General features: G+C 43.8%; 1 protein-coding gene across 1 annotated transcript in view; it reads right to left on the bottom strand.

Moving 5' to 3' along the window:
* cfap20dc (CFAP20 domain containing) overlaps window positions 1-26,351 on the bottom strand; it is a 284,000-nt gene that overhangs the window by 79,843 nt on the left and 177,806 nt on the right. Inside the window, exons 9-10 of the mRNA XM_078210156.1 lie at window positions 24,810-24,945; window positions 9,974-10,178 (exon numbers count right to left, since the gene is read on the bottom strand). Of these exons, the coding sequence (XP_078066282.1) occupies window positions 9,974-10,178; window positions 24,810-24,945 (341 nt within the window). The remainder of the gene's footprint in view (window positions 1-9,973; window positions 10,179-24,809; window positions 24,946-26,351) is intronic.

The raw sequence follows: 26,351 nt of genomic DNA, 5'->3' as shown, positions 1-26,351 counted from the left end.
CTACAGAACTTCAGTGGGCAGTGGTCTGCGTTTTGAATGACAAGTGTCATTGTTTCGTCACTGACTGCACAATCCGGACCAATGTCAATATTTTGACAAATCCAATTTAAATAGTTTTGCACCTCAATATTAGAACAAAAGTGAAAATATTGTTACATCTTTAACTAAACCTAGTAACTTTAACATACTACATTTCTAACGTTTCCTAGTTCTGATAAAAGGTCAGAGACCTGAAATGTTAACTATGCTTATCCCTCCTAATCTGTTGAATATTTCCAACGGTTTCTGTTTCAGTTGCGAATATTGTGATAGGTTTTCCAATAACAGATACCTCCAGTGGCTGTACATATCCAAAACAAATACAATGTATGGTTTGAATCTATCAATTATTGAAAGATAACATATAAAACTTTCCTCAAATGCTCATGAGGAAAATTAACTTTAAAAAAAAACAAAATTGGAACCAAGGCATACAGAACAGGAAGGGTGCAAATGCATCAATTCAAATCAGGGTTGTAAGAGGGCTGCTACAACTGGTCTCAGCAATTTAGAATAAGGTGAGCAGAGATGCAATCAACCAGCTTGCTCTCCAGTGACATTATACATCAGTGCACATTTTGTATTGGTTAAGGTTGCATATTGCCTCCATATTGAATAAACTAAAGAATTCACTGTCGAGACACAAACAAAATGAATAAAAGCAAGGTACTGGAGAGCAACAGGCAGCCATGAAACATTAATGGACGACTCCCTACCCTCAGAAAGGGGGCAAATATAACAATAAACAATTATTTATGCTAAACCTTACAGATGTCAATTCACTGATATTTATTTTAATATCACGAAAATAAATCACAAATATCTCCCTAGTTTTGGTTTGACCATCTGAAATTACCTTAACCATGCTGCAGACTAAAATTCAATCAAGTACTCAAAATTCAAACCTTGAATGTGATCTTCTGATTCCCTCATACTCTGGCAAAATGTGGAACTGTTGCCAATTGCACTTTCACTGTTGATCCTTTGGTATGGTGAAATATTAGATGTATCAGAGGGCATTTCTCCATTCCGAGCATGATTTGGTGACAAAGTACCTGGATTTCATAAACACAAGAATACAATGCAAAATACTTTATTATACCCATTGTACCTCAATGTATGTAGGCAGAGAGAAAATGTAGAAGTTAAAAGAAAATTGTGTATCAAACATTAGAACTGAATATCTAGGATATGTATTTGTGCACTTGTGTATATTGAAGGACTGGCATGTTAACAATTCCCAGAATATTAAGGAAATGATGCCCTACAATCTTTTTTTCTTAAATGACTGGTGAGGACACACACAGCAAGTAAAACCTTTAAATCAAGGCCCAATGGCAAGTTATTCAGAAATCAAGTTGAATGAGATCCCAAAATTACTGACTAAATCTTAGAAATAAATACTTAAATGAAAAGCTGAAAGTAGTTCATTGCTATTGAATCCAGTTGGTAACTTGGAGTGGCTGCCTAGATCAGTGATGGACAACCCAGGCTAGTGAGTGGGCCATACGAATGGCCCTCCTTTATCGCAGTAGGTCATAAGATTGAAATTGAGCTTGTTCACTACCCATGACACCATGTACAAGGTTGATTTTATACATGCAGAATATTTTGTAACAAGTAATAGAAAATGCTTAATCAATTATATATTAATAAAATTATCAACTTCAAATGGTAAAAACAAAACAAATATTTACACTTTGGATGCAGCAAGCACGCACGGTTCTCTTGGCCAATGTTGTATGTAATCAGCATGCACCTCACTTCACTTGCCCTTGCTTTATGTGCGTATCACTTCAGTTATACTGGTAGGAAAAAAAAAGCTACGCAGATGGAAATCAGCAGAATGTGGCAAACCTACACGTGGGCAACAGTCAACAAGGTGTTGCGTGGGCCATACCCAGTACCCAGATGGACTGCATGTAACCCTTGGGCCACAGTCTGCCCCCGTCGTCCCCCCCCCACCCAATGGTAAGGAAATGTTTTGGCTAATCAGTGACTCTGTCGTTTCTGTACTGTATATATTGCATTGTGAGCTCAAACTTTCAGTGTCAAGCAATTGTTTCCTGCATTATTATATGCATTTAAAAGTAAAGTTTATTAGTGTCACTAGTAGACTCACATTAACACTGCAATGAAGTTACTGTGAGAATCCGCTATCGCCACACTCCAGCTCCTGTTCAGGTACACACAGAGAATTTAGCATGGCCAATGCACCCAACCAGCACTTCTTTCAGACTGTGGGAGGAAACCGGAGCACCCAGAGGAAACCCACGCAGACACGGGGAGAACATGCAGACGATGCACAGACGGTCACCCAAGCCGGGAATCAAACCCGGGTCCCTGGCGCTGTGAGGCAGCAGTGCTAACCACCGTGCCAGTACTTTTAAGTCTGAAACAAGACAATTGACTTTTTTTGTAAATCTTCTGATCAGCTGAATAATTGTTTTTTCCCCCATGTTGATCAGACAGAAAACTACCCACTTACCTGTATATGATTTTTCTGGACAAACCTTTGAACCACAATGCAGAGCAACTCCTTCAGCACAGGAATCCATGGACAGAACAGGAAGAGAATCAGATCAGAAACCACACTGCTGTGTTATGGTGCTGCTGCCTATTTGGTAAGTGTTTAAAGGTCCCAAAGCTTTTCAGTGAATTGGTGAATGGGTGGGTAAGTGGGTAGGATGGCAATTCCGTGAGTTGGTAAGGTGGCATGTGGATAGGGTAGCAGGCTGGCGAGATGGGTAGGTGAGTCATAGTGGTCAGATCCGATGGGAAAAGGTGTGCAGGTGATGGAGGCTAGTCAGGTCAGGTCAGGAAGGGTGGTTGGGTCAGGTCCGCAGGGGAGTTGTGGGGGTGGGGGTGGGGGGAGTAAAGGGGGCAGGGGTCAGAGTGGGCTGGCAGGGGGTCGAAGGGGGAGTCGGGTGGGTTAGTGTGTGATTGGAAGAGTCACTTGTATTGTTACCCAGGAGTTAAGACAAGGATTTGGCAAACATTTTCTGGCAAGTAAATTGAAACTGTCTGAAATCTTTGACTCAGAATCAGTGTGCCCAGACTTCCTGGGGGACCAACATACACCTTGGATTGTACGGCTGGTCTCCAATGATTCAGAGACGAGAAGATCTGGGTCCGTGTTAACATTACAGTTTATCACCTTTCATTATCAACCTGGAAAGTTAACTCTGTTTCTCTCTTCAGATACTGCCTGACCTGCTGAGTATTTCCAACATATACCTATTTTTATTTCAGATCAGATCTTTCTTTAACATTTATAGTACATGTCATTTTCTTTACCTACATTTGTAATGTGTATCTGCACTGGATTAGGAGTGAAATTTGCTGAGTTCAGACCAATCTCCTAATACACAGAAAAATGTGTTGTACTTTTAAAATGGTACCAACCCAACTAGTACAATACTTTCCATGATCAAGCACATGGCCATTATTCAGTTCTTCTACTGAGTATGCCCATGAGACCATATACAGTGGGCACAATGTCCAGTTCAGATAGCAAAGGGTCCAACTGTTATATTCTTGAATCATACAACTGAATATTAGACGTAGAGGTGCAAGGTCCACTTACAGGAGCAACCAGAACCAGAGTGTAACTAAACTTTCTCTTGTTAAAAAAGTAATTTATGCAGGTCAAAGGGTAAACATCTGGTTGAATACAATAATGTTGAGTTCATTGGGACAAAATATACAGAACCAAATGCAGTAATTAATTGTGAGCAGTAAAGATTCACTTGTCAATTTCTTACACTGGTTAATATTGTGATCAATGCAGTTAATACATTTGAGAAGTTGTACAGTAAGTTTTAGCTTTTCTGGTTTCTAAACTGGTTTCTGTGGGCAGGCCTCAGCTCTCCTTGGGACTGAGCGTGTAGGGATTTGTGCACATCTTATTTACATTTCTACATTTTTGGTGTGAAACAGCATGTCATAGTAGATTTACATTTATATTAATTCTTGATACCTTTAAGAATTTTTTTTTAATAGTCTGCTTCACTATCTATCACAGAATGTCTCAGACATTTGAAGTGTAGCCTTTGTTGTAATGGAGTAAATCCAGAAACCAAGATGAACAATGTAAAATCCCACAAATAGCAATGACATAAATAACCAGTTAATCTCTTTTAATGATGTTTGTTGAGAAACGTGAGCCAGGAGATGGAGAGAATTCCCTTACACTTTCTAGAATAGTGAAGTGGGATATTTTATGTCCACTTAAAAGATGTAGGGGGCGATCTTACCAAATCACTAAGTGCCAAACGAGCATGTAAAAGGCAGAGAATCGCGCCCATTTTTGGGCGAGCTTCCCGACGCAATCGTATGGCACCAAATGTGATTCTCGCCAGTAGGGGGAGTGGGTGGAGCCCACACAGGCCAGGAAGCTGGCTGCTGAGCTGTAGGGGTGCTACTGCGCATGTACCCCAATCTCTCAGTGCATCATGTACACAGAGATCTGGCACTGGCCCCACTCCCCCAGACATCACACCCTCCCCCGCTGATCATCACCCCCTCCCCGATCGCTGGCCCCGATATCACCCCACCCTGGCCGAAAGCTAGCCCCAATATTCCCTCCAGCCACTGGCCCCAATATTAATATCCCCTCCCCCTGCCTGGCTCCGATCCTCCCACTGTGCATGGTGGCACAGTGGCTAGTGTTTAGCATTGCTGCCTCAGAGTGCCAAGCACCCTGGTTCAATTCCCGGTTTGGGTCACTGTCTATGTGGAGTCCGCACGTTCTCTCCGTGTCTGCGTGGCTTTCCTCCGGGTACTCCGGTTTCTTCCCACAGTCCGAAAGATGAGCTGGTTAGGTGCATTGGCCGTGCTAAATTCTCCCTCAGTATACCCAAATAGGCGGCAGAGTGTGGCGACTAGGGGATTTTCACAGTAACTTCATTGCCGTGCTCATGTAAGCCTCCTTGTGACACTAATAAATAAACTTTAAATCCCCGACCGATCGCCGCCCCAGCTAATCCCTGCTGCAGAGTAGCCCTCCCCCCCCCTCCGGTCTTCCCATCACGACCTCGACCCCCTATCATGGGCCCATCCCTTCGGATCCCAGCCCATCATCATGCTAAATGGGACAGACTTCGAACCGAATTAGCAACTCAAGACTGGGCATCCATGAGGCGCTGTGGGCCATCAATTGCAGCGGAATTGTACTCCAGCACAATCTGCCACCTCATGGCCCAATATATCCCCCACTCAACCATTACCATCAAGCCAGGGATCAACCCTGTTTAAATGGAGTGCGCATGAGGGCATGCCAGGAGCAGCACCAGGCATACCTAAAAATGAGGTGGCAACCTGGTGAAGCTACCAAACAGGACTACTTGCATGCCAAACGACAAAAACAGCAAATGATAGACATAGCTAAGCGATCCCACAACCAATGGATCAGATCCAAGCTCTGCTGTCCTTCCACATCCAGTTGTGAATGGTGGTGGACAATTAAACAACTCACTGGAGAAGGCTCCATAAATATCCCCATCCTCAATGATGGAGGAGCCCCGCACATCAGTGCAAAAGATAAGGCTGAAGTATTCACAGCAATCTTCAGCCAGAAGCACCGAGTGGAGACCGATCTCGGCCTCCTCTAGTGGTCCCCAGCATCTCTGATGCCAGTCTCCAGCCAATTTGATTCACTTCATGTGATATCAAGAAACGGTTGGAGGCACTGGATACTGCAAAGGCAATAGGCCCTGATAACATCCTGGCAATAGTACTGAAGACTTGTGCTCCAGAACTTGCCACTCCCCTAGCCAAACTCTTCCAGTACAGTTACAACACTGGCATCTACCCAACAATGTGCAAAATTGCTCAGGTATGTCATATACACAAAAAACAGGACAAATCCAACCCAGCCAATTACCGCCCAGTCTACTCTCCATCAGTAAAGTGATGGAAGGGGTCATCAACAGTACTATCAAGCAGCACCTGCTCAGCAATAACCTGCTCAGTGACGCCCAGTTTGGATTTCACCAGGGTCACTCAGCTCCTGGCCGCATTACAGTCTTGGTTCAAACATGGACAAAAGAGCGGAATTCCAGAGATGAGAGTGACAGCCCTCAACATCAAGGCCGCATTCAACCGAGTGTGGCATAAAGGAGCCGAGCAAAACTAGAATCAATGGGTGTCGGGTGCAAACATTCCACTGGTTGGAGTCATACCTGGTACGTAGGAAGATGGTTGTGGTTGTGGAGGGTCAGTCATCACAGCTCCAGGACATGTCTTCAGTTGTCCCTCAGGGTAGTGTCCTCGGCCGAACAATCTTCAGCTGCTTCATCAATGACCATCCCTCCGTCATAAGGTCAGAAGTAGGGATGTTCGCCGCCGATTACACAATGTTGAGCACCATTCGCAACTCCTCAGATACTGAAGCAGTCCACGTTCAAATGCAGCAAGATCTGGAGAATATCCAGGCTTGGGCTGACAAGTGGCAAGTAGCATTCACACCACACAAGCGCCAGGCAATGACCATCACCAATAAGAGACACTCCAATCACAATCTTACCAAAAACATTCTAAGTGCCAAACGAGCATGAAAACAGGAGAGTATCGCACCCATTTTCTGGGCGAATTTCGGGACGTAATCGTACGGCACCAAATGTGATTCTCACCAGTAGGGGGAGTGGGTGGAGCCAGGAAGCTGGCTACTGAGCTATAGGGGTGCTATTGCACATGTGCCCCAATCTCTCAGTGCACCATGTACACAGAGATCTGGCACTGCCATTCAATAGTGTTACCACACTCAATCTCCCACGATCAACATTCTTCGAGTTACCATCGACCAGAAACTCAACTGGATTCATCACACAAACACTGACTACCGGAGCAGGTCAGAGGCAGGAATACTGCAGCGAGTAACTCACCTCCTGACTCCCCAAAACCTATCCATCATCTATAACGCACAAGTCAGGAGTGAGATGAAATACTCCCCACTTGCCTGGGTGGGTGCAGCTCCAACAACACTCAAGAAGCTTGACACCATCCAGGACAAAGCAGCCCACTTTATTGGCACCACAGCACATCCACTCCCTCCACCACCGATGCTCAGTCGCAGCAGTGTGTACTATCTACAAGATGCACTGCAGCAATTCACCAAAGATTCTTAGACAACACCATCCAAAGCCACGACCACTTCCATCTCAAAGGACAAAGGCAGCAGATACATGAGAACACCACCACCTGCAGGTTCCCCTCCAAGTGACTCACCATCCTGACTTGGAAATATATCGCCATTCCTTCACAGTTGCTGGGTTAAAATCCTGGAATTCCCTCCCTAACAGCATTATGGGTCAATCCACAGAACATGGACTGCAGCGATTCAAGAAGGCAGCTCACCATCACCTTCTCAAGGGCAACTACAGATGGGCAATAAATACTGGCCAGCCAGCGACACCCACGTCCCACGAATGAAAAAAAACATTCCTTTTGCCTGCTGGGCACTGCCAGGGTGCCAGGCTGGCACTCCTGCCCCTACCCCCTACCACCCAGAGGACTCCAATGGCCACCAGTCCTCCTGGCGAAGCCATCACATCAGGTCCCTGTTGGTGAGGACCATACGCGATCCTTGCTGGTGAGGACCTCCACTGGCGAGGTTAAGATAGGTGAGCCCATACGATTGTGTCTGGAACTCACTAATAATATTAAAATGAAGTTACAAATATTTAAATCAGCCTCAGACCCTTTCTGGGTGTGAGGCTGATTAAGCCATCAAAATGGGGCCGGTTTTTCACCTCTCACACTGATCAACCAGCATGACGAGCCTGAAGATCATCCCAGTGTAGTTTAATGCCTCATTTGAAAGATGGAACCTCTGATAGACTTAAGTATTAGCTTGGATTGTGTTCGAATTTCTGTAGTGTGGTTTGATGCTACAGCATTCTGATTCAGAATCAAGCGTGCTACTACTGAGTCAAAGCTGACAACTTCTATTTGAGGTTAGAAGACGAATGTACTTTCTTCTAAAATAAAAGTACTGATCTAAACTGATGGAAAAGGTCCTTAGGGATGGGATTTACGACCATTTAGAAGGATGCAGATTAATCGGGATAGTCAGCACGGATTCATGAAGGGCAAGTCATGCCTCACAAATTTGATAGAATTTTTTGAGGAGGTAACTAAGTGTGTTGATGAAGGTAGGGCAGTTGATGTCATATACATGGATTTTAGTAAGGCCTTTGATACTGGTCGGCTTATGATGAAAGTAAGGAGGTGTGGGATAGAGGAAAAGTTGGCCGATTGGATAAGTAACTGGCTATCTGATCGAAGTAAGAAGTCTCACAACACCAGGTTAAAGTCCAACAGGTTTATTTGGTAGCAAATACCCTAAGCTTTCGGAGCAGAGCTCCTTCGTCAGCTCTGCTCCGAAAGCTTATGGTATTTGCTACCAAATAAACCTGTTGGACTTTAACCTGGTGTTGCGAGACTTCTTACTGTGCTTACCCCAGTCCAACGCCGGCATCTCCACATCATATCTGATCGAAGACAGAGGGTGGTGGTGTATGGAAAATTTTCAGACTGGAGGCAGGTTGCTAGCGGAGTGCCACAGGGATCAGTGCTTGGTCCTCTGCTCTTTGTGATTTTTATTAATGACTTAGAGGAGGGGGCTGAAGGGTGGATCAGTAAATTTGCTGATGACACCAAGATTGGTGGAGTAGTGGATGAGGTGGAGGGCTGTTGTAGGCTGCAAAGAGACATAGATAGGATGCAAAGCTGGGCTGAAAAATGGCAAATGGAGTTTAACCCTGATAAATGTGAGGTGATTCATTTTGGTAGGACTAATTTAAATGTGGATTACAGGGTCAAAGGTAGGGTTCTGAAGACTGTGGAGGAACAGAGAGATCTTGGGGTCCATATCCACAGATCTCTAAAGGTTGCCACTCAAGTGGATAGAGCTGTGAAGAAGGCCTATAGTGTGTTAGCTTTTATTAACAGGGGGTTGGAGTTTAAGAGCTGTGGGGTTATGCTGCAACTGTACAGGACCTTAGTGAGACCACATTTGGAATACTGTGTGCAGTTCTGGTCACCTCACTATAAGAAGGATGTGGAAGTGCTGGAAAGAGTGCAGAGGAGATTTACCAGGATGCTGCCTGGTTTGGAGGGTAGGTCTTATGAGGAAAGGTTGAGGGAGCTAGGGCTGTTCTCTCTGGAGCGGAGGAGGCTGAGGGGAGACTTAATAGAAGTTTATAAAATGATGAAGGGGATAGATAGAGTGAACGTTCAAAGACTATTTCCTCGGGTGGATGGAGCTATTACAAGGGGGCATAACTATAGGGTTCATGGTGGGAGATATAGGAAGGATATCAGAGGTAGGTTCTTTACGCAGAGAGTGGTTGGGGTGTGGAATGGACTGCCTGCAGTGATAGTGGAGTCAGACACTTTAGGAACATTTAAGCGGTTATTGGATAGGCGCATGGAGCACACCAGGATGATAGGGAGTGGGATAGCTTGATCTTGGTTTCAGATAAAGCTCGGCACAACATCGTGGGCCGAAGGGCCTGTTCTGTGCTGTACTGTTCTATGTTCTAAACATGGATGAATTTTAAGGTTCCCTGCTGGTGTATGTGAAGGCAGGGACGTGTATGTAAAGGAAAAGGTGGCTTGCTCACCATCTTCCCATTCGCCCAGGACCTGTCTCCCATATTAGGATGGGTGGGCAAAGCATCAGAGAGCCGACTAATTAATGGTCACTTGAGGGCCTCATTCTGCCTCTGTTGCAATTTTCCATCTGGCTGGGAAATGCAAGGGGAAGGCAAGCAGTTCAATAGCTTTCACTGCATGGGCTGTTTGTGGGCATGAAGGAGGTTATTTACTTTTGGGGGTTCTCTCTGCAAATTCCCCCCAGTATCGTAACCCCGGCCTCTAAACCAGACTCTCCTCCACCACCCTTATGTCCTAACCAAAATCTCTGACTTACCAGAGGTTACGGTCCAACATTTCTTCATTGTCCAACAACGGTTTCTTCATTGGGGACTGCTTGTAGTCCCTACAATGGTCAGTATTACTGCTGGGACGAATGAGCTGCTGAACAATCAGATTGACGAGCAGCTTTCTAGAGCGTGACTTTCTCCCAAAGATGAAAGTCACACTCTGAACCAATGGCTGCTCTTGGTGTTTTATCACTGCGGGCCATAAGGAAAATCAAGTTAAACTTGGAAATTACTGGAACTGGTCTGAACTGGAGTTCTATTTTAGCAGTCATTTCCCAAGTTTTACTGCTTTCTCCTTCTGTTCACCGGGTTTCTGGCCGTCACCGCGTCAATGGATTTTCCAGTGTCGGGGAAGGTGGGGGGAGGGTCGCAGATAGTCAATTCATCCCTACCCGTAAAAACCACCCCATCTCCCTTCATTTTACTTGAGATAGAAGAACATAAAAACTAGGAGTAGGAGGCAATTTAGCCCCCCAAGCCTGCTCCGCCACTTAATACAATCATGGCTGATCTCATCGCTGTGTCAACTCCACTTTCCTGCATGTTCACCACAGCCCTTCAAACCCTTATTAATTGAACATTTGTCCACCTCGTCCTTAAATTTACTCAATATCCCAGCATATCCCAGGAGTTTGCACATTCTCCTCGTGTCTGCGTGGGTTTCCTCCGGGTGCTCCGGTTTCCTCCCACAGTCCAAAGATGTGCGGGTTAGGTTGATTGGCCATGCTGAAATTGCCCCTTAGTGTACTGGGATGCGTAGATTAGAGGGATTAGTGGGTAAAATATGTAGGGATGTGGGGGTGGGGCCTGGGTGGGATTGTGGTCGGTGCAGACTCGATGGGCGGAATGGCCTCTTTCTGTACTGTAGGGTTTCTATGATCCACCATGTTCTGGGGTAGTTAATTCCACAGACTCACTACCCTTTGAGGAAAGTAATTTCTCCTCATCTCGGTTTTAAATCTGCCACCCCTTACACTAAAACTACCTTTATTGTCCTACAAGAGGAAATATCCTCTTCACATCTACCTCAATTAGATCTCCTCATGTTCTTCTAAACTCCAGGGAGTATAGGCCTAAATTATCCAAACTCGTCTCATAAGACAAGCCCCTCACCTTTGGAATCAATCAAGTGAACCTCCCCTGAATTGCCTCCAATACAATTACATCTCTCCTCAAAGTAAGGGGACTAAAACTACACAATATTCTAAGTGTGGTTTCATTAGTGCTTTGGACAGTAGCAGCAACACTGGACTACTTTTATCTTCTATTCCTTTAGCAATAAACGCCAAGATTGCATTTGGCTTCCTTATTACCTGTTGTACCTGCATACTAGTTTTCTGCAATTCATGCACAACGACACCCTTCATGAAACCATGCTGACTCTGACGATTGCACTTTGACTTTCTAAATATCCTGTTATTACTTCCTTAATAATTGATTCTAACAATTCCCCAATGACAGATGTTAAAATAATTAGCTTGTAGTTTCCAACATTTTGCCTTCTCTCGTTTTGAATAAGAATGTTATATTCGCCCATTTTCCAATCAACTGGAACTATTCCAACATCCAGGAAATTTTGGAATATAATGACCAACGGATCCACTATCTCCAAAACCACTTCCTTCATGCCCGGGGGACTTGCCTGCCTTCAATCCCAATAGTTTGCTCAGTACTTTTTCCCTAGTGATGAGGATAGTTCTAAGTTCCTCCCTTTCCATAACCTCTGCATTTTCTGTTACTACTGGGATGATATTTATGTCCTCTGTCATGAAAACTGAGACAAAATATTGATTTAGTGTCTTGGCCATTCTGTGTTTCCCACTATTAATTCATCAGTCTCAATCTTCCAAGGGACCAACATTCACTTTTGCTACTCACTTCCTCTTTATTTCCTTACAGAAGATTTTGCTCTCTGTTGTTACATTTTGTGAAATTTTCTCTCAGCTTTAAAGCTTCACTGGCAGACCAGTCATTAATAGGCAGGATTTAGATCTGAACAAAGAAACAATCCCAACTATAAGTTTGACTTGCAATGGCCCGATGATTTCCTCTGAGTTTTTGCATGACCAGTTGTTTTTGGTCAACTGTTAAAAAGTACAGTGCCTTCTACTGGGGATGTGGGCTTTATATCAACAGGGGAATCAAGTTTAACCAATCAGATTGAAGAATTGTTAATGAGGAGCACAGACTCTTAACAGGAAGTGTTAGCTAGAATAATGAATGTAATATTAAATCAGGTACGGAAACTTAAACAAGAGGGAGAGAAAGAGTGGATTAAGAACAGAAGAGCAGGAGTAAGCTATTTGGCCCATTGAGCTTGTTCTCCCATTCATTTAGACCATAACTGATCATCAACCTCAATGTCACTTTCCCACACTACCCCCATATCACTTGATGTCTCCAGAAATTTATTGATCTTGATCTTTAACATATTTAACACTGAGTCTTTTGGGGTAGAGAATTCCAAAGATTCAGCACCTTCTGATTGAAGAAATTCGTCCTCATCTTAATTCTTAAATGAGGCGTAAAAGAGACTGCAAGAAAATATTAAAAACAAAAATGCATTTACTTTAACAAAAAATGTTGTCTCTAACAATAATTAAAAGCTGAAGGAATGAGGTATCACACTCGTAATGTTCATTTTTAGTGCCACAGGGGTTGCTTGTTGATAATTAACTTAGCTTGCCACTAAAATTTAGGCTGGAATGGACTAATCCTAAAGTTTTTTTGACTGAAGCACAATGGTCCAGGTACTGGAATCACCTCCCAAAACAGAAAATGCTACAGGCACTCAGCAAATCAGGCAGCAGATTTAAGATTTCAAATGAAAGCAGTTTTGATGACTGTTGAGTTGAAGCGTCAAACCTACTCATCTCTCCACAGATGCCACCTAACCTATTGCGTGTCCCTAGTATTTTCTGTTTTCACTGGAGAAGTACAGACGTTATGGACCTTCAAATTGAAAATTCTTCCATTTTCCCTCCCCTTCCCAATTGTAACCTCCAAATTCAATTTGGTGGCTGTTGAGGGATTCAATTTCAATTCACAAATATCAGTTGAAAGATGATGCTAGGGCCACCTTTTGTGTCAAGAATATCATTGCTGAGGAGACGTGCAAGTTTAGTGTTTATGAAAATGTTTACTTGCAGAATGCCATAACCGCTGATGGCAGAGATTGCACAACATTTCAAACCTGATGTGTATTCATTCCCATAATCATTTCCAACACAAAAGCACTTCATTCATCACAATGTGCCTGAGCCAGCTGCTTGCTGAAATTAGACAGTTTTGTGTTGTGCAACTTAAAAACTGCATTGAAAGCACTCAAAGGCAGTTTATTTAGGGCACAAAGTCACAAGCCAGATAAAACATCAGGCTGTGCTGAATTCCTATTCAAGTCCAGAAGTAAGGAATTACGTTAACCAACCATGCTATTCTGTCCTGTTGTTGGTAGATATTTCAAACCAGATGTGTTTATTATTGCAGTGTTTGAATTTGATCCTTAATAATAATTTCAGAATGCTTTCTCACTGAATGTCATCTATGCCATAAATGGCTAAAAACAGCCAAGAGTTATGACATTCAATACTTTCATATGATACATGAGAAAATGTATTTAGAGATGAGTGTTCCTTGCATTTACTGAGATCAAATACCTACTTCAGCAACATTTGTGGAAGATAATGAATGAAGAACCATTACTTTGAGGTTTAAACATAACCATGTGCCATATTTCACAGACTTTGAGCAAATTTTGCTTATGATTTGAATGTTAATGCAGAAATGCATAAACTCAAAAAGTTAGCAGAATTTTTTTCACTCAAACAAAACATAAACACCATTAATACGTGAAAGGATTTTTTAAGAACACAGTATTTTGCAGTTTGGAGAATTTCTGAAATCTTAAAAGTTGCAATTACATAGTTAGCTGCAAAACATTGGGAGCACTTCTAATTTTTAGCTTAGCAAAGGTATCAATGTACATCATTTGTATAAAGTGCCCTTGACTATTTAATCTTGCATTTCTAGGTATAAAATGGGAAAACTACAGCAAACCTAGAGAATTAATAGTATTACCACTGATCGAGCCATTTCTTTCCATGCCACTAATCCGTAAACGTAACTTTCTACGATTATTCCTGTCAGAAGTTGGTTCCTGTGGGGGATGTGGCTGTTCGATTCTACGTTCTTCTGAGAAAACTTCATTCTCATCTTTAGGTTTAACTTACAAAGAGAAGGATGAGATAAATAATGTTGTTAATTGTTTTCTGTCTGTAGTTCCCTGCTATATGTGAGGTAATTACTACCCATTCAAGGCACTGAAATTAAAGAGAAACTAATTGCTGATAGTAAAATTGTTCGTGTTTATTCACAAATTACTCATCAGTTTCTCAATGTGCGATGAGTTTTTCATTTGTTCCTTATTCCTTTGGCTAATATGCACTTAAATTAGAAAAAAATCCTGCTATGCCACCCCCAGTGTCAGAAGCATCTTTTCAGATAAAAATTATTGCAAATTACTGTGAACTCATTGTTTCTTTATGAAGTAAATGTGTCAAGTGGATAACTTAAGTGAGAAGTATTTCATAGAAGGCTGATTCTGTGAAGGAAATGTGAACATACATTTCCTCCACTGTCAGGACTGAATTAGTTTCCAGTTCTTCACTGTATTTGGATAGATTAAGGTCCCTTGAAAACACTTGCACAAACCACCATTAGTATTTAGCTTAGAGTGAGTGAGTGCCCTTGGCATCAAGGCCATATTTCACCAAATGTGGCATTAAGGACCCCAGCAAAACTGAAGTCAATGGGAATCATAAGGAAAACTTTCCATAGGTTTGAGTTATATCTGGCACAAAGGAAGATGTTCGAGCTGTTGGAGGTCAATCATCTCAGCCCCAGGACATCACTGCACAAGTTCCTCAGGCCCAACCATCTTCAGCTGCTTCATCAATGACCTTTCCTCCATCATAATGTCAGAGATGGAGATGCTCACTGATGATTCTGCAATATTCAGCACCATTTATGACTCCTCAGAACCTGAAGCAGTCTGTGTTCATATGCAATAAGACCTGGACAGCTTTCAGGTTTGGGCTGATAAATGGCGAGTAACATTCATGTTATATAAGTGCCAGACAATGACCACCTGCAACTAGAGCCAATCTAACCATCTCCCTTTTATATTCAATGGCAGTGTCATTGCTGATTACCCCACAACCAAAATCCTAGGGCTTCCATTGACCAGAAACCAAACTGGACTCACCACATAAATACTGTTATTACAAGAGCAGGTCGGAGGCTGGGAATTCTGCAGCAAGTAATTCACCTCTGTCCACTAGCTCCAAGATGCAAGTCAGGAGTGTTTTGGAATACTCTCCACTTGCCTGGATAAGTGCAGCCCCAGCAGCACACAAGAGGCTGAACACTATCCAGGGCAAAATAATCGACTTCATAGAATCCCTACAGTACAGAACGAGGCCATATGACCCATTAAGTCTGCGCCGAACACAATCCCACCCAGGCCCTATTCCCATAACCCTACATATTTACCCTAGTCCCCCTGACACTAAGGGGCAATTTAGCATGGCCAATCAACCTAACCTGCACATCTTTGGATTGTGGGAGGAAACCAGAGCACCAGGAGGAAATCCACGTAGACACGGGGATAATGTGCAAACTCCACACAGACAGTGACCTGAGGCCAGAATTGAACCCGGGTCCCTGGCGCTGTGAGGCAGCAGTGCTAATCACTGTGCCACCGTGCTGCTCACCATGGCACCTCATCCACCACCTCTCATATTCACTCCATCCATGACTGATGCACATGACAGCTGTGTGTACCACATACAAGATGCACTACAGCAACTTGTGAAGCCTGCTTTGACAGCACCTTCCAAACCTGCAACCTTCAAAACCTAGAAGGCCATGGGCAGCAGATGAATGGGAATACTGCAAGTCCCCCCATCCTCCTTGCTTGGATTTATGTTGCCTTCACTATCACTAGGTCAACATCTGTGATCTGCCTTCCTAACATCAGAGTGTGCTTACATCACATGGACTGTGGAGGTTCAAGAAGGTGGCTCATCATCACCTCATCGAGGACAATTTGGGATGGCCAACAAATGCTGGTCTCGCCATTAAAACTACATAAAATATATAAAATATATACCTCAAGCAGTAAAACACAGTCAGGATAATTTCTCAGCACAAAAATCTCACATTTGATCCAAATTAAGTCCTGTCATACTAAAACCAGATTCAGTAGGAAGATCGACATTTAAAATGAAAATTGCTGGACCAAATATGTAGAACAGAATCATCAGAAAAATCAGAGCAGGATCACACCACACAAACACATGCTTAATTTTAATCACTCCATCATTGGAGGTCATGTGTTCTAAGCTATGCAGCTCCCCCCCCCCCTCCTCTCTACCTTCCTCTCTTCCCTCTCTTTGCTCCTTTGAGATGTTCCTTAAAATCTACCTCCCGAGTGGCACAAGATAAAAAGGTTGGAAATTAGTGGCCAAAGACGAGAAGTTCTGAAAATTATTTGGAATGAGGAATCATGTATACATTATAATGCAAAGTGGCAAAGGCACTACTGCGTGAGGAGTCCAAAATGATAATACTTATGATCTGTCGTGGAAGGAAAATGCTTCTAGGCCACTTCAAATGGGTGAAATTATTGGACTTCAAGTGGGTCGAAACATTTGTTTTCCCTTTGTTTACATTCCATTACCATCAGGATAGTAGTTTCGATGGCCCCTATTTCTGGTGTCAAGCTTGATCGGTGAGTAAATGGCTGGGCTCTAAATAGGAGATTGCTGGCAAGGTTAATCTTCCAGCACATGGAGCTGTCGGAATCCAAACACTATTATAGACCACTGAAGATAGACTTGCAGTATATAGTAGTAAAGAACCTATGAGCAGATTTCTCAACTTGCACATTGAGGAAAGGGAGCTTGTTGGATTACTCTGTTTCAAAAGGTGAATCCATTAACAGGATGCTGCTGTCAAGACAACAAGAAGCTTTGCCTGCCTCACAAATGAGTAAAGTGGCATACGAGTTTCAGATCCGGTGCAATGCCAGGTATGTGGGCAATATGTTCCAATGAATGGCGGCAGATCATATCAAACAGCTGTTCACAATAGACAGAGTACTGACTATACTCAACCCACCTGTGCATGCAAAACTCAGAATATAAACCTGAATTTTCAGTCTGTTGGGCAAGCACGATTGGTGGGATCGGAAGCAAATGTGAAATCCGCTCCCGACAGCAACTTCACGCTGAGGGCCAATTAACTGCCAGCCAGTGTGAAAAGCACACTGAGACAGGCTCGATGCTGCCAATGGGATGGGAAGTGGGCCAGAAGGGGGTTTAAATGTAGCTCCCTGAAAACTGGAAATCTGCGCTCAGGTGCCTTAAGGAGCTGCTTAAAAGTCAAGTTTTTGGACACATTTCTTCAGTTATGCTGCTGTCACTGTCTCAAAATGTCATCAGTACCCAGAGCCCATGCCAGGTGTGACAGAAATGCTTTGAGCCAGGCTGTTATTCATTTTTCCCAATGAGTGTCTGAGAGTATTGCTGGAGTTACTGACCGATGCCACATCCTGCTGCCATGGGACAACAAGAGGAGGCTACCTAACATGATGATGGAGGCCTGCGCTGAGGTCTGCATCTTTGGCAAGGGAGGCTGCAATGTACTGGCACATAGAGGGGGACAAATGAAAGTATTTTTATCCTTACAGGAGTAGAGGACTCAATGTATAGGAATGAGGACAAATTTGTGGCGGGATTCCAAACCTCCTCCTCCTCACTCAGGCAGAGAGGCAAGTCTTGGAGATGTCCTATGAACTGTTATGAACCCCGTTGATGTTCAGTAGCAGGACATCCAAAATCCCAGAAGCATACTTGGAACACTGGTTCTGAACTATGTATTTTTGCAATTTGGGAAAAAATATAAGTGATGAAGGCTATTGAGTAAATCATTCAAATAACAAAAACGTTTATTAAACTTGAAAATACACAAGAAAGGCAACACGAAAGAACAACATTTCTAATTAACTACAATAATGGTTACCCAGACAATATACTTAAATCACCCCCTAATTCAAATCTACCTGCTTTCCTAAACTCCAAGAATACACCTTTCCCACAACAACATCCCATAGGTTTTAACAGTATGAGCCAGATCTGGTAAATAATTACCAAATAAGATCTGTAGCCTGTTTTTAGGGAACTGTTCTTCTAGGTTAGAGTAGAAATTATGGAGTCTTACATAGACACACTTCTTCGGCTTTTTGCACACAGCTTGATTCTTCTGATTGAGTTCTGCTTTGCAATTGGGCGTGGCTATGATCTAGGTCCTTAGACTGCTAGCTTTCACTTCGTTTAACTGTACAGAACCTCCAGCAAGCCACATAATTAGGAAAGTAGAGTGGGTTTTAACTAAGATGGATGTGAGAGTTCAAACTTTGGTAGATGTAGCAAACCAAGGGTAGAGTCAAGGCAGGAAAGCAAAATGATAATATGGAAAATGAGGATCAGAGAATGGCAGTAAGGGACAGAGAGAAAAATCCTAAGAATACACCAACAGTCAACACTAGATGTTACAAAGATTTGCGAAAGACAAAACTAAAGGCTGTGTGTATCTGAATGCACATAGCATCCATAACAAAGTAAGTGAATTGATGGTGCATATTGAAGTAAAGAAATAAGATCTGATAGCCATTACGTAGATGTGGCTGCAGGATGATGAGGATTGGATCCTGAATATTGAGGGGTATATGGCATTCAAGAAAAATAAGAAGTTGGGTAAAAGTGGAGGGGTAGCTCTGTTGATTAGGGATGGCATTGGTGCAGCAGTCAGAGATAACCTTGGTTTAGGAAATCAGTTTGGGTGAGGATGAGAAAGTGCAGAGGAAAGAAGTCACTCGTGGGAGTGATCTACTGGTAACCACAATTTAGGATAAAATATACAAGAAATATTGGGTGCATGTGATAAGGGGAGAGCAATAATCCTGGGTGATTTTAACCTACATATAAACCAGAAAAATCAGATTAGCAGTAGTAGCCTGGATGAGTTCATAGAGTGCTTTCAAGATTGTTTCTTAGAGCAGCACTAAAGATGTGCAGGTTAATTGGCTTGGAGGGTTGAAGGGCCTGTTCCTGTGCTGTAATTTTCTTTGTTCTTTGATTGGCCATGCGAAATTGCCCCAAGATGTGTAGGTTAGAGGGGGTTAGCGAGGTAAATGCGTGGGGTTATGGGGACAGGGCCTGGGTAAGATGTTCATCAGAGAGTCGGTGCAGACCTGATGAGCCGAGTGGCCTCTTCTGCGCCTAAGGATTCTATGATAAGCATGTTTTGGAACCAACCAGAGAGCAGGTTATATTACACTTGGTATTGTGTAATGTGACATGATTAATAAATGATCCGAGAGTGAAGACATCCCTTGGGAGCAGCAAACACAATACGATTGAATTTTACATCCAGTTACAAAGGGAAAAGGGTGGGTCAGAGAATAATATTTGAAACTTAAAAGGGCAACTATGTGGGATCCGGTAGCTGAAGTGGATTGGGATACTAGACTAGAAGACAGATCAATAGAGAAGCAGTGGCTGACATTAAGGAGACATTTCAGAATAAATATATTTCTACCATAAAGAAAAGTTCTACGGGGGGATCCACCTTCCATGGTTGATAAAAGTAGTTAAGGAAAGCATCAAACTTAAGAAAAAAGCATATGCAGGTCAAAAGTGGGGTACAACTGAAAAGACGGAATAAGCAGGTAGAATTCATATGCATTTAGGATATTTTAAAATTGAGAAAATGGATACAGGCTCACAGATGGCTGGTTTTATCCAGAAGCTTTCATATACAGAATGGCCAGCAGTAGTCTTAACTGGAACTAGCCGTTACCTCAACCATACCATTCATCAGAAGGGTCTTTTTCCTTTTGGCAATAGAGAACAACTTAATTGCCTTATTCACCAGTAAAGGAATTTCTGGGAAGATTAATGATGGTACAGCCTAGTACTATCATCATTATCAATAGTGAATTTTAGGAGCCAACCAAAAGGAAGAGTTTTAAAGAAGCAGGTTGCGCCTATAGCTGCTAAAAATGATGTAACCTTGTTTTAGAAAGATATAAACATACAAGTTTACCTCAAGAAAATCAGTGGTATTGTACAAAGGTTTCCAATGTATTTTGGACCCTCCAATCATAGAAACCCCACAGTGCAGAAGGAGGCCATTCGGCCCATCGAGTCTGCACCGACCACAATCTCACCCAGGCCCTACCCCCACACATTTACCCGCTAAGCCCTCTAACCTACGCATCTCAGGATTCTAAGGGGCAATTTTTAACCTGGCCAATCAACCTAACCCGCACATCTTTGGACTGTGGGAGGAAACCGGAGCACCCGGAGGAAACCCACACAGACACGAGGAGAATGTGCAAACTCCACACAGACAGTGACCCGAGCCAGGAATCGAACCCGGGACCCTGGAGCTGTGAAGCAGCAGTGCTAACCACTGTGCTACCGTGCTGCCCTTTCTCCGGTTATCAGGGGACTGGGTATCCTGTTTCTCAGAAAATTGAAAAGTCTGAAAACACGTACAACAGACTCAAGAATAGCATCTTCCCTGCTGTCATCAGACTTTTGAATGGTCCTATCACATACTTAAGCTGATCTTTATCTTCACCCTATCTGTAATTGCAACACTATATTCCGTACCCTATTCTTTTCCCCTATGAACTTCATGGACGGTATGTTTTGCCTGTATAGCACGCAAGAAACAATACTTTTCACTGTAACCTAGTACATGTGACAATAATGAATCAAATGGTCAAATCAAATCACTCAGGGATTTAAGCTAAAACATTACTTTGAACATCTGATGGATATCCATAACTGATTTTTTTTTAATTTAAAAAAATGGCTAGACCATCATTATTTGCATAGCTGGTTTTTATGTAAGCACTTTAAGAAATACAAGAGGGGTGGGTTCTTAAAAGTGAGAAGATGCATTTTTTTGATGAGACAACCTTGGACCCTAATAATATCTGGGTACTTATAACCCGGCCAATAAATTATTTAACAGGCTATCTGGAAGAACGTTGATAGTCATCTTTCTTGGGGGAGTAGTTCATTTTCTCAGACCCTAAGTGACTGTTTTGAACTCAAGTGAGAGTGATTGTTGAGGGACTGCATCCGATCTAGGGTTGCCCCCACTGGGGCTACAGTTTATAATTTTCACTTCAGATGGCACTCTAGATGCTCCTTTTAACTGCCAACAGATACCTATACTTGTGTTTCTTGGTCATGAATGTATATTTTTGCATCATAAGTTTGGAAGGAGTGCTTACTGATAGTGGAGGCAACAGGTCTTTGATCAAAATCTGTGTAACTTAGGTCACCAGCTCCTCATGCTTCACAATTAGGGGCTGGAAATGTCCTTAAAGTTCACTTTAAATCCCAGCTGCAGTTAGGTCCTGACATGATGGCTTAACCTGACTTATGTTTTGTACTGAGTGATCTTCCTGCATATTCTGTAAGGGCTAATAACTCTATTTCCAAACCCATCCTTGATCAAGTGGTCGTTTATTAAGTGGACGATTTTGATACAGGGGGATTGCGAGGGCCTATGGTACTTTAGTTATTGATCCCAGGAGGAAGGGATCCAGCAGATTGTTTGGGACATTCATGTCGATGCCCCTAATCCACATAATTCCTTAATGATTAGGTGCACACCTGCACAATTGGCGCATTAATGGGTCTTGTTCGTCATTGTTCGGATGTTCGTGGCAGAATTACTGGCCTTGATATCCCATACACCCATGGTGGTCCGGATTTCAAATTAGGTAGTTGTCTTCTGATGAAGTACGTGAATCGAAATCTCAATGATGATTATAGACAAGTTGTTGTATCACTATACCTTATGCCAGACAACCATGGCAAAGCTGTTCACGAATTTTGCAGCAGTGGCAGTTGCTACATCTGTTAGTCTGCAGCTCAGGTTTTACCCTCAGGTAGTGTGAACATTAACTCTATCTATGCCATGTGTGGCCACTCTGACCATGCAGACTGCGATAAAGCTAGCTGGATTTTACACAGTCGCCACAGTTTCGAAACTTGCTGTGATGACTGGAGCCCCAAACACTTCAGACAACAGCTTCAGATTATGTTGTGCTGATCTTGTTCTCCTACTTAGCCAGTGTAATAACTGGATTTAAATTCAGGCCCCCGTCCTGCAGGCAACCCAGGGTGGGGTTGTTATGGCTACAGTGGGCAAGGCAGCAAAAGACCCATTTATATTTTCCCCAGATGATTTTTTGAAATTGCAGCAATTGTGCCATGATGTAAAGAAAGCATCAATTTGCAGGTTCCACCCAATATTCATATTCGGATTTCACCCAAGCAGTTGCTGTTCTTCATGATGAAAATTACACAGTTCCTGTTCAGTTTCATTCTTATCATTTCTTCAATGTTGAAAGGCAGTATAGAGAAAGAAAGAGTCATGACTATGAGAGTACAATGCTACATTTAGGCATGACCCTTTCAAGAGGCACACGCCATTTCCATTTGTACAGAAATCGTAGATTTGCAATTGGTTTTGAGAATGGCATTTAACAAGAAAAGAGCCTCTTAAATTAGGCATGATGATTGGGCTTTATTCCTGAATGATGCAACACTTATTCTTCAATTTTTATCCTCAGACATGATCTTGGAACATTCCTGTTATGGAAGATGATGACGCGGAGGAGAGAATTGAACAAATGCCTTTGCGACGACTCTCAGAATACCATCAGGTTATTTACTACGATGGATTAATGACGATGGTAAACAAGGGACATCCCAACAGGCCAGCTGGGATGGGGATAGTGATAGGTGTCATCTGAGACTCATTCCTTTTATCCGGACGCATTACGATCTTTACCCCTTGTTCAGTGAACTGCACGGTATGCTGAAGCAGCAGCATTGCAGTACGTTTTGGAACAGGCAGACTCTATTTGGCCCATTTTAATTTGCACTGATAGTGACTACTGCAAACAAGGCTACAACCAGAACTTGGTGTTCTGGGAACAGACAGGTTTCACTAATCACATAAGGAAATCTATAAAACATAAGTCACTATGGGAAGATGTTCGCCATTTCCGCACGGAAAAATGTAATTGTCAGATTATTCATGTACCTGTTTCAATCCACTCGAAGGACAACAGTCTCGCAGACTGACAGACGCAAAGCACGATCTGCATGCCACCTCCTCGGGAGGGGCCTGCCACAGTTAGTATTATAACTAGGGCAGTAAAGGCAGCTAATCAGGATGCGGAACTGAATCAGCTTTTAGACCTGACGAAAGAGAATCCAAAAGGATATCCAAAGTACTTTTACTCTGAGACCCCTACTGGTATCATAGTGGTTAAGTTACCCAAAGGAATCCAAGAAGTAACCCCCCCGCCCCCGTTCCCAAGTCATAAACAAGAACAAATTGTTAAAGAAGCTCACAAGGGCATAGATCAGGTGCAATGCAGTGCCTGTACAACATTTTGCAAATGGAGACTTATTTACATTGCTGGCCAATCATGCTCTATGTCTGTTAAATGATTGTGGCGAATTGAGAGCCATGCAATCTAACCTATAAATCATTCATTATTAAACTGCCACCGTTGGCTCCTGTGAAACCCATTAAATCAATACAGTATTTTTTTGTGGATTTTATTGGACCTGCCCCTTCATTGGGGAATAGACATGTTCTCATTTATGTAGATGGCTGCATTTCCTTCTGTTGACTGGTCCCCCTGAAATCAGTTTTGGAAACCATGCTTATCAATGCAGCCCGTGACCACCTCTGATCTGTGCCCAACTTTGTCTTTCAGCCACTCCCTCCACCCAGTATGAAGATCTCCCAATTTGAGTGAGTTTCTCCTGAAGCAGGTGTGGCTCGGTGGGAAATTTTACAACTCATGCTATCCACAGCAAAAATTCAGACCTTCGTCTCCAATTTTAAGGATATACTTGCATTGGAGGTAGTACAGCGGAGGTTCACTAGATGAGAGGGTTATCCTATGAAGAGAGGCCGAGTAGACTGGACATTTACACTTGGAGTTACTAAAATGAAACTTCAGACTTTTTATTTCTCTGCCACTTTCATATGTTTCCTTTTTAACTTGAGATAAACGATCTTCACTATCACCAAGATCACCTTTGCCTTTACCACCTGAGGATTTCTCTTTTCCCCAGTTTCTATCCCTCAAATTGAAATGGATGTCAAAAATCAAACCTTAGTTCATGAACTAACTTAGTCATTTGCCATTTCTGCTGCCAATCTCGCAATTTTAACCCTCTGCTTGCCCACTTGAGTTTTCTACTTTGGGAAGTGAGTTGTTAATCTTCTCCAAGTTTAACCATTTCCTTCGGAGTGTCAAATGTATGGTTGGTTTTCAATTCTCTTATCCACTGTCAATGTTATTTTGATTCTTTTAAATTGTATGTACATTTGACTTGGTCCCTCCTTTAGATTTTTAAACCTCTGTCTGTAAGCTTCTGACACTAGTGCATATGCACTTAAAATGGCTTTATTTATCTCATCATAATCCATAGATACCTCCTGATAGTGATGGAAAAACCTTACTGCTCTACCTGCCAGCTTTGTTTGAATCAACAATACCCTGCATGATCTGTGACCATTTTACTTATTTAGCTACTTTCTCAAATGAAATGAAAAGAAAAGGCTTGTACATCCTTCTCGTCAATGCTTGAACATATTTAAACAGATTCCCACCAGGCCTTTGACAATGATGGGTTCATTCTTCCTCACTGCGCTCATCACCACTGCCAATTTTTACTTTTGCCTCCGTCAGTTGAAGTTGATACCCGCTTTTCAGTTCCAGTTTCCGAAGTTCAAAGGCTCTTTCTTTTTCTTTTTGAGGGCTATTTTTCCCACAAGGCACTCCCTATTTAAACTAAACAAATGCAACACCTGAAAAGAAAACACCAATACTCAATACCCACTGTCTTTGAGTTCAATAATCCTAAACCAAACAAAGAATTATACCTTTTAATCCTGGAAAAGCCACCAATTTTGTCAGGGACCAGACCAGAAACACCAAACTATGTTAGTAAGTTAGACGAGACCTCAGCAATTTCTTTTTAGTTTTGAGGAGGGAGGTGGGTGGGGGGGGGGGGGGTGGAGAGAGAGAGGAGGGAGGGCGAGGCGGCCAGGGCGCGAGGGCGAGGCGGCCAGGGCGCGAGGGCGAGGCAGACAGGGCGCGAGGGCGAGGCGGCGAGGGCGAGGCAGACAGGGCGCGAGGGCGAGGCAGACAGGGCGCGAGGGCGAGGCAGACAGGGCGCGAGGGCGAGGCAGACAGGGCGCGAGGGCGAGGCAGACAGGGCGCGAGGGCGAGGCAGACAGGGCGCGAGGGCGAGGCAGACAGGGCGCGAGGGCGAGGCAGACAGGGCGCGAGGGCGAGGCAGACAGGGCGCGAGGGCGAGGCAGACAGGGCGCGAGGGCGAGGCAGACAGGGCGCGAGGGCGAGGCAGACAGGGCGCGAGGGCGAGGCAGACAGGGCGCGAGGGCGAGGCAGACAGGGCGCGAGGGCGAGGCAGACAGGGCGCGAGGGCGAGGCAGACAGGGCGCGAGGGCGAGGCAGACAGGGCGCGAGGGCGAGGCAGACAGGGCGCGAGGGCGAGGCAGACAGGGCGCGAGGGCGAGGCAGACAGGGCGCGAGGGCGAGGCAGACAGGGCGCGAGGGCGAGGCAGACAGGGCGCGAGGGCGAGGCAGACAGGGCGCGAGGGCGAGGCAGACAGGGCGCGAGGGCGAGGCAGACAGGGCGCGAGGGCGAGGCAGACAGGGTGCGAGGGCGAGGCAGACAGGGCGCGAGGGCGAGAGAAGGGCAGACAGAGAGAGAGAGAGAGGCAGAGAGAGAGAGAGAGAGAAGGCAGAGAGAGAGAGAGGCAGAGAGAGAGAGAGAGGCAGAGAGAGAGACAGAGAGAGAGAGGCAGACAGAGAGAGAGAGGCAGACAGAGAGAGAGAGAGAGGCAGACAGAGAGAGAGAGAGAGGCAGACAGAGAGAGAGAGAGAGAGAGAGGCAGACAGAGAGAGAGAGAGTGGCAGACAGAGAGAGAGAGAGAGGCAGACAGAGAGAGAGAGAGAGGCAGACAGAGAGAGAGAGAGAGGCAGACAGCGAGAGAGAGAGAGGCAGACAGAGAGACAGAGAGAGGCAGACAGAGAGAGAGAGAGAAGCAGACAGAGAGAGAGAGAGAGGCAGACAGAGAGAGAGAGAGAGGCAGACAGAGAGAGAGAGAGAGGCAGACAGAGAGAGAGAGAGAGGCAGACAGAGAGAGAGAGAGAGGCAGACA

Source organism: Mustelus asterias, chromosome 3, assembly GCF_964213995.1.
Source record: "Mustelus asterias chromosome 3, sMusAst1.hap1.1, whole genome shotgun sequence".
In the NCBI taxonomy this organism is placed as follows: Eukaryota; Metazoa; Chordata; class Chondrichthyes; order Carcharhiniformes; family Triakidae; genus Mustelus; species Mustelus asterias.
Note: the sequence above shows the minus strand (reverse complement) of the source record. Positions and strands in the feature narration are given on the sequence as shown.